The sequence below is a fragment of the Peromyscus leucopus genome, chromosome 15 (genome assembly GCF_004664715.2).
Source record: "Peromyscus leucopus breed LL Stock chromosome 15, UCI_PerLeu_2.1, whole genome shotgun sequence".
Lineage (NCBI taxonomy): Eukaryota > Metazoa > Chordata > Mammalia > Rodentia > Cricetidae > Peromyscus > Peromyscus leucopus.
The window spans coordinates 1,578,828-1,587,373 of NC_051076.1; the positions used below are offsets into that span (position 1 = coordinate 1,578,828).

An 8,546-nucleotide genomic window follows, 5' to 3' on the forward strand; every position below is an offset into this window, starting at 1 on the left:
TATCTGAGCAATCCAGAAACAGAATGCCCCTTAGGAAGTTTTTCTCCTCATCTCTTTTCTTCCTTTTCAGGTTTGTTTGTAAATTGAAATAGCTCTTCATAGAGTGTTTATAAAAATCTGGAATGCATAAAGTACTGTTTAGCAACAGAACTCACTAAATCCCAGGGTTGAGAGAGCCATTAAAGAATTAGACTTTTGTTTCAAACTCTCAAGAACTTTCAGAATGATATCAAAGCTGACTATAAACTCTGAACTTTAGAAATTATTTGCATATTTCCTGTCTTGTTAAGAGAGTCTAATAGTTCTATAGGTTTCTCTTAAATATAAGTTTGGTAAATAGTGCTTCTAAGAAAGTAGTCCTGTAGAATGTAAGTTTATATTAGGATAGAATAAGCTTTAGGCATAAGGATATTGTGTGAGTCTTTCTAATAGTTCTAAGAAGTATATTTGCTAAGGTAGTCCTATAGAGTTTCCTTAAGACTATAAGCTTGTAAGAAATATAAATAAGTATATGTTGAATGTGAGTTTGTGAAAAGTGTAAATGTTGAATGTGAGTCTAAATGCTTAATGTAAACTAGCAAAAAGGTATAAATATGTTTAGTGATAATAGTTCAATTAAGAGAGTTGTAAATATGTATGGTAATGTTAACACCAGAATTATGTTGAGGTTAATGAACCAGAGTGGCATAAAGCTAATTTATTGGATGCAGTTTGCATCAAGAGTTTTAAATGAAACAGGGCTTGGCACAGCTAAAGTTGTTATAGACATCTTAAGACCCATTCCAAAAAAGATATACATTTCTATCATCCCCTACTCCTGTACTGGGAGGTATGGCAGCTATGGAGATCACTGTGGTGGTTGTAAGCTCAATAGGAACCTGGGCCAGAGCTAAGTTAAGCTCAGTACTCCCTCCTACCAGAGGCTGAAAGTCAATGACGAGCGACTTTCTCTTGATAGCTTCTAGCCTATGGGTAATGGAAGAAATAATCATGGAGAACGACTGAAGATAGACCTCAGTCTATCTGATGGGGCTGGGGGGCTCTTTAAAAAATTAAGAAGGAACTGTTGGGATGCACAGAGGTTTCCTAGTGAGATCTGAGCTTGCTTTGCACAGCAAGGCTGCATTTGGGGATGGCTTGACCACATGCATGGTCACCAGGTGTCTGAGATGATCTGCACTTGGCTATGCTTGGGGGAGGTCTTTTACTCCACCTCTTGGCATTCCTTTAAAAGCCCTTTGGCAGAGACAGGGCCTGACAGATAAGGATACAGTCCCTCCAGAGGCTATCTTGTATTTCTGTCTCTCTCTCTAGCTATCTTTCTAATATTTCCTGCTGTTCCTGCCCAAGAGTACCTCGGGGAAATGTGGGGGTGGGATGGCCCCACACACAGACCATTGTAACAGAATTGAAGACACAGAAATAAAAATGACAACGCTATGCCTACTTAATTTATGATAAATGAGGCCTGGTGCTTTGAATGAGAATGGTCCCCAAAGCTTAGGTGTTTGAATGCTTAGACTCCAGTCATTGGAACTGTTTGGGAAGGATTAGTAGGTGTGGTCTTCTTGGAGGAAGTGTGTCACTGGGGGTGGGCTTTGAGGTTTTAAAAGCCTATCCTAGGCCCAGGATCGATATCTCTCTCTCTCTCTCTCTCTCTCTCTCTCTCTCTCTCTCTCTCTCTCTCTCTCTCTCTCTCCTCTCTCCTCTCTCCTCTCTCCTCTCTCCTCTCTCCTCTCTCCTCTCTCTCCTCTCTCCTCTCTCCTCTCTCCTCTCTCCTCTCTCCTCTCTCCTCTCTCCTCTCTCCTCTCTCCTCTCTCTCTCTCTCTCTCTCTCTCTCTCTCTCTCTCTCTCTCTCTCGATCAGAATGTAGCTCTCAGCTACTTATCCAGAGCCATGTGTGCCCCCGCCATGATGGTAATGGACTAATCCTCTGAAACTGTAAGCAGTCCCCCAATTAAATGTCTTCTTATGTAACAGTCATGATGTCTCTTCACAGCAGTAGAACAGTTAAGACACGGGGTAAGCGAATGTCACAGGTGGTAAAGGGTCCTCTTTCTCAGGATGGTCAGAAAAGAGACTTCTATTAAAATGGTGTTTACCAACAGACAAGTTTGAATGAATGAGAGCAGAAGAGACTGAGGAAGCATTCCTAAAAGAAGGAACTGTCAGCCCAAATGGTTTTGTCCACTTAACACTTATTGGTCTTATTTGTCTGAGATCTAACAACAATTAGCTGGCTGCACAGGTGATTGGAAATTATGACACTGTTAAGAAGAGAAACTGATTTCATGTTCTTCGTTGTTGTGGGACTCATCTGAATCAAGATATATTTTCTATGTGTTTCAGAAATTAATGTTAGAAAATTTAGATGCGATGAAGATGAGAATTTAATGAACTTCCTTTCCCTATCCCTTGCTTTGGGATCCAAGTCAGGATTCCAGCCTTTAGCATTGCTGATGATGGCTCAGTTGTGTGATTCTTGGCTGTATGCCACTGGAGGATGCTTAGGAACAGCCCTAGTCTCTACCCACTAAATGCCAACAGCACCTCCCAGTGCTGCCAATGAAAATGTCTCCAGACATTACTTCACCTCCTGCAGTTGACGGCCACTGTTCTAAATAGAAATGATCTGTAGCACCTGTTTTTGGTTGTTGTTTTTCTCTCTTCCTTTCCATTCACCCCCTTCCCTCCTGTGTTTGGAGACAGCATCTCACTATTTAGCCATGTCTATTATACAATTTAGTAAGTAGACCAGGCTTGCCTTGAAATTCTGAACAAGCTCCAGCCTCTGCCCCCCAAGTGCTGTCATTGTAGCTGTATGCTAACATACTCGCTGATGCTTCTGTTTTTTAAGTATGAATCCAAATACTTTTTTTGGCATCCAGAAAGATATAAACATGTGTCAAATGTCCCTCACATCTTTTGATTTCTAATGATTTTACCATAAACTAATCTGTACCTAATTTTATCAGAAAAATATCAGAACAATTATTACTTTGCCATGTTTAACATTACTTCGAAGTGTTTTCTCATCAGTGACAAACAATATACATTATTCCTGTCAGCCTGATACTTTGGCCTGTTCCTAAAGGGAATTTGAAATTGCCATCTTGGGAACAACTCACAAGCCTCCATGCTTCCTCTCCTTCCTTCTCAGATGCACATCTCTGTGATTTCAGATGATTCCCTTGCATGCCCTTCATCTGCTCTACAGTGACGTTTTATATTAATTCTACCTATTTACAATGCTTTGAACCTCTGAAACAGCATTCACTTCCATTTGCTAGATCTTCTGTTCTTGTTATTTAAGGCTCTTACAGTTCACCATGCTAGCAGGCCCTTTCTGTAACTGCTGCTTCAGGCTTGTTTGTTTGTTTGGGGTCTTTGTTTTGCCACATGACTAACTCAGTACACATGATGTCACCAGCAGCCCCAAAGCCACCCACATGGATCAACTGGGCAGAAGAGATGGTGATGATGATTCCCCAGGGCACATACTACCCAAGCCTAACTTTAAACACTTCTCTCCAAGCTACTTTTGGGTCTCTCTCCCACCTTCCTCTACGGAATATTGCAGGTCCTTTTTGTCTCCTTGCCTCATAGTGGAGCTTGTAAAGCAAGGATTGTTAGTTTTCTGGCTGCGAAACACGACAGAATCCGCTTATAGAGTTTATTAGAAAACAAAGGACAGAGAGTGCAGGCCTGTGGGAGAGACATGTGCATGGAGAAGAGAGGTGGGGAATATCGCGCTGGACTTTTAAAACCGGCTGGGGGCGTGGCCAGGTCACGTCACTACTCTACGCGTGTGCGTAGATCACATGGTCACGTTGCGCGCTTACATGACCATGCAATGCCACGGACTCTGATCACGCGAGACCCCTTGGCCCGGAACTTGCTAGGCGGAGATATCCGGGCCGCCGGGTATCCTAGCTACGAAAGACGCTTTTGATCCGGAAATGGCTAGGCGGAAGTGTCCACCTGGTAAATGCAACCGTGTTGTAAACCCTTCAAGGATCAGCAAACTTGGGCAGCCAAACTGCCCAGAGGTGATGCAGTTTATACTTTTGAATAATTTTTGAAGAATTATACTGCATGACCTGAAAATATTTCTTGGACTTTGACTCTGGGTTTATACAACCCCAGTTTGATGAGACACAGCTATGCCATTTGTTTGTGTTGTTTATGGCTCCTCTCCTACCACAGTGGCAGCATTGTCTGACAAACCCAGAAGGCTACAGGGCCTGAACTACTTACAATCTAGCTCTTTACACGAAGTGACTTGAGTGTTTCTTTCCCTCACACAGTGAACCTCAAGCCTTGAGGGGATTTCCACACAGATAACAAAATGCATTTCTGTATGAGAATGTTACTAGTGAGCAGACAATCTAGCTGTCACCACGTTGGTGTACATTCTGTGGTGCACTGAGGGCTGCTGACAGTGCTGGGCTAGACCCCCACCTCCCAAATTATCCTATAAGTACCGCCCAGGCACGTGGGGCCAGTATCTTACTGCACCTTTTTAATGCTAAATTTTTAAGTTCACTCATTAATTTTTTCTTTAGATTTAACTCACTTTCTACAAACATGTATGAAGAAGTTGAAAACAATCAAAAATGGACAGAAAGCCAGTTTATCAAGTACAGAAAAGACCACCTGGGTCACATAAATGAATGTCTGAAGGTTGTGCAGGAAAAGCTGGTAAGGAGCTCTGCTGTTTCATACGGTTCACACAGCTGCACCGTCACTGTCCTCTGGGTGGTCTGCGTGGCTGTTCCAGCCTTAACAGTAATCTTTGCTGCGTGGAGCTTATTTGTATTTTAAAATAGGAGCCTGGTGCCTGCCTCTGATCCAGGAAGATCCCCTGCAGAGGTGTGAGCGAGCCCACATTTCCCAAATCATACCCTCCCTGCACCAAAACAATTTGAAGAAATTTTCTTTTTAAAGAACAAAAATTTAAAAAAGACATTCTCAGCCTAAACCTAAGAATCAATTTTCTGGGGCCCTCTATTAGGAATCTGTGGCTCCAGGCAAATTTCCTTGGTGAAATTTGACCTCATGACAGTTTAAAAGTTTCTGGACAGACAAGAAATTTACCCTATCTGGCGATCTATTAGTAGATGCAAAGTTTTGTTTGTTTTTGTTTTTAAGACAGGATCTTACTGTGTAGCTCTGGTTGGCATGGAACTCACTGTGTAGACCAGGCTGGCCTGGAGTTCACAGAGATCTGCTTGTCTCTACCTCCTGACTGCTGGGACCATGCCTGGCATAGACCAAAAGTTTTAAGAACTCTTTTCCAGAACAGACCATGAGAAGAATGTCCCAGTCTTTGGAGTGAGGCTGACAAGGCATGTGGGAAATAATCCTATGTCTGGACTTGTTTCTCCCTGTCCAGCTGGTGCCCCACATCCACAGAGAAGGGCAGCACAAGGTCTACGGTGTAGTCAGATTCCCAGCTGCTAAGTGAGCCAACTCCTTCCCCAACTCCACAAGCACTTCAAGCCCTCTACCAGCTACAAGCAGTAGGAGGTGCCCTTCGGTCATCCTGTGAGGAAGAGAAAGACTGAACCCACCATTCCTGAAGCAAACAGCAACAGACTCAAAGGAGCCACGCCCTTTGTGCTCAGTCTCTCCTCCCTGATTGTCATAGGCTGCCGCTGTGCCCCCACGCTGTGGCCCGCCCCCAACACCATAGAACACCTGCTGAGCTTTCCTACTGTGCTAACCCCTGAGCTTCATCATAGATCAATTAAATCAGAACTGCTGGGGTTGGGTATGACCTGGGGGTTGTAGAAAAAACGAACAGCTGGAGTGGAGAGTCACCCTTCTCACTGCTTGGGGTCCACATGGAGATGTAAGGGTTCATGCTAACACTTAGAGGCATTTCCAGGGAGCCTAGAGAAAGCAGTTACTTCCTTTGTGATACTTTAAGCACCAGACTACACTTCCAAACCTTCCAGGCCCTTCAGCAATTCCAGCCCCTCTACGTATAGTCACAAGAGCCCCAAAGGGACCAAGTTAAACAAAGGGATTAACTCTCACACTTATGACCACAGTTTGAGACATAAAAGTTGGTGTTTTCCGTGAAGAAAGCAGCACTTTCTCTAAACTGAAGCATAAACCCACTCCGCTTCTTTTTCCCAAGAGTTAATCACATGATCTCTTTTAGGAAAAGTCTGAGATGAAAACGGAAGAAAAAATACTGCAGCTTTCAAGCAACTTGGAGAATTACATTAACTCCCAGAAACAGGAAGCAGAACTAAACAAAATAAAACTCATAGAAAATAAACTGTCCAAGAAGATGAACCAAATGGAAAAGCGGATCTGGGGTGAATTAGAGAAAATGCAAAGTGACTATCAATCAGGTGAGCTGGGAATAGCTGGCCTTCACTTCCTGTCTCACCCCAGGTTTCTACTTTTAGCCAGTCTTGTCATTAGTGACATCATCATGCTTTTAATCTGGCTTCCCTAAACATCTTCCAGAAGGTCAGCAGAATACTGAAAAGGTAAGTAAATGAGCAGGCATTCTTCATTTTCTCTTGGTGATGTCACACGCCTGCCATTGTTGTGAGAAGTTTTACTTTCTACGATCTTTGGATCGTAGGACTTGTGAGATAACAAGTTCTTGGGCTCACAAAGACCTGACTTATGGCTCCATTATGAACTTAGAAGACTAAGTCAAATGGCCTTCTCATTTGAACTGCAGGTAATTAGACAGATGTCAGATGGCAACTTGACCTTTCCAAGTGAGGAAGAGAGATACATTAGCTGAATCCTTGTAATGATTGCTTTTCTTCTTAAGAGGCTAAAGGCAGTCATGTCAAGCTGAGCTGACTTCAAAGGGTGGATTTGAAAGGCTGTTCTAATCTGTCAAAAAGAAGGAGAGGATCAGGGGCTGTGGAGCAGCCATCTGCCTGGAGTCACAATTCTGAGGAACACAAGTTCTTTTACTAAAGAAAGCTCTAGTACATGTTGTATCATCCAGGTCTTAAAAAAATACACATGTAAATTCCACAAAATTGTGGCCCTACAGAGGCACACTGGAGGTGCCTTGAGAAGGCATCACAGCCTCTGTCCACCCAGTGTTCCCAGCATGTAAACAGAATGTGCTGCCTAGAAAGCTAACCCCCCAAGCCCTGCATCCTTCCACTGAGTTAAAATAGTGACTAATGTGGCCAAGAGTCATATCCCAAACTCAATGGGCTCTTCTGACAAGGACCTTTGCTTCGTTTTCAGGGGTTTAATTATGCTAGTTGCTTAGGATGAGTTGAAGAGAATTTTTGAAACTTTGTCTTTATTTTACTAAGTGGGAGTTCTAATTGAGAGTACAAATGAGTGTTTTACTCCATTGTGCTTTTAATAAAAAGGTGTTGAGAAGCAACTGTGTGGAAGACCTCAGGGTAGGACACGGGATGTACTCTAAGCTTGTGGTCTGACAGGCCTATGGTCCTGAGGGACTAGACGTGAGGAAAACAAATAGAGAGCATGGGGGGGGGGGTAGGGAGTGGAGAGGTGGGGGGGGGGAGACGGCGGCAGGCAGCACTCTTTAGCTCCTTCAAGCAGGTTATGTGTCAAGAGGGTAAGAGGAATTCTTAAAGGCCACAAATCTTTTCTCAAAGCCCACAGAGAGAAGAAAATATTTTAGATATCTCCTGAAAGATAGAATTATTACATTAGCCAGTACGTTTACAGAGAGGGGAAAACAGTTTTCACAATAAGTCCAGTTAAGCTGCTATGAACTAATTTATCTTCGTATATTTTTAGATTTGTCTTAATAGAATTTAATGTGCTTTGAATTAAATAATGATCAATTATGGAAGACTGTGAAAGAGCTAATTTGGGGGTGGGAAAGAACCAATGCATTGTTACAGTATATTTATTCTCTTTTCTTCTTCTAGGATTTAAATCAATTCATGACTCCCTCAGCTCTCTCCAAAAAATACAAAAAACAAAAATGGATTTAGAGAAATATAAAGTACAGAAAGACTTAAAGAAATTACAGCGTAAAATAGTGGAACTCCAGGAAGTCTAACTTTGAAGTTACTTTCTTTTCCACCAGCTAGTGGGATCAGTTGTGAAGAAAATTAACATCTTTAGGATGCTGACTACTTCTGTGTTTCCTATCACCTCTTAAGGAAATTGATGTACCAGGGGAAAAAAAACCACAATAAATCAAAAAGCTTCATGATGCCTTTAATTTACTAATGAAAAGTTAAGAAATTTCTTTACATGCACATTGTTATATTTTTATTTGCCCACAAATAGGGGAAGACCAATCTACATCGTGACCTCAGATGGAGGAAGTAAATTCACACACATGGCAGACCAGTGATGAACTAGAGACAACTGACTCTGCCTGAAAATAACAGCCGCTATGCAGTTACAATTTGTTATTAACATGAATTTTGTCCATTATTGCAAAACTTCTTTTCAAAAGAAACATCTCTATTTTTAGCACTAGCATTTATGTTTACACATTTATGATCAAAATACTTCATGACTGTAATGGAAACATCTGTGGGATGTATACATGAGAAGGCTAATTT

General features: G+C 42.2%; 1 protein-coding gene across 2 annotated transcripts in view; it reads left to right on the plus strand.

The window, feature by feature from the left end:
• Fam81b (family with sequence similarity 81 member B) overlaps nt 1–8,201 on the plus strand; it is a 79,827-nt gene extending 71,626 nt beyond the window's left edge. For both annotated transcript variants that reach the window (XM_037211088.1, XM_037211089.1), the window contains 3 exons: nt 4,566–4,701; nt 6,170–6,365; nt 7,899–8,201. In XM_037211088.1, coding sequence (XP_037066983.1) covers nt 4,566–4,701; nt 6,170–6,365; nt 7,899–8,032 — 466 coding nt within the window. In that variant the 3' untranslated portion in view covers nt 8,033–8,201. The remainder of the gene's footprint in view (nt 1–4,565; nt 4,702–6,169; nt 6,366–7,898) is intronic.
• Nucleotides 8,202–8,546: the final 345 nt, after the last annotated feature.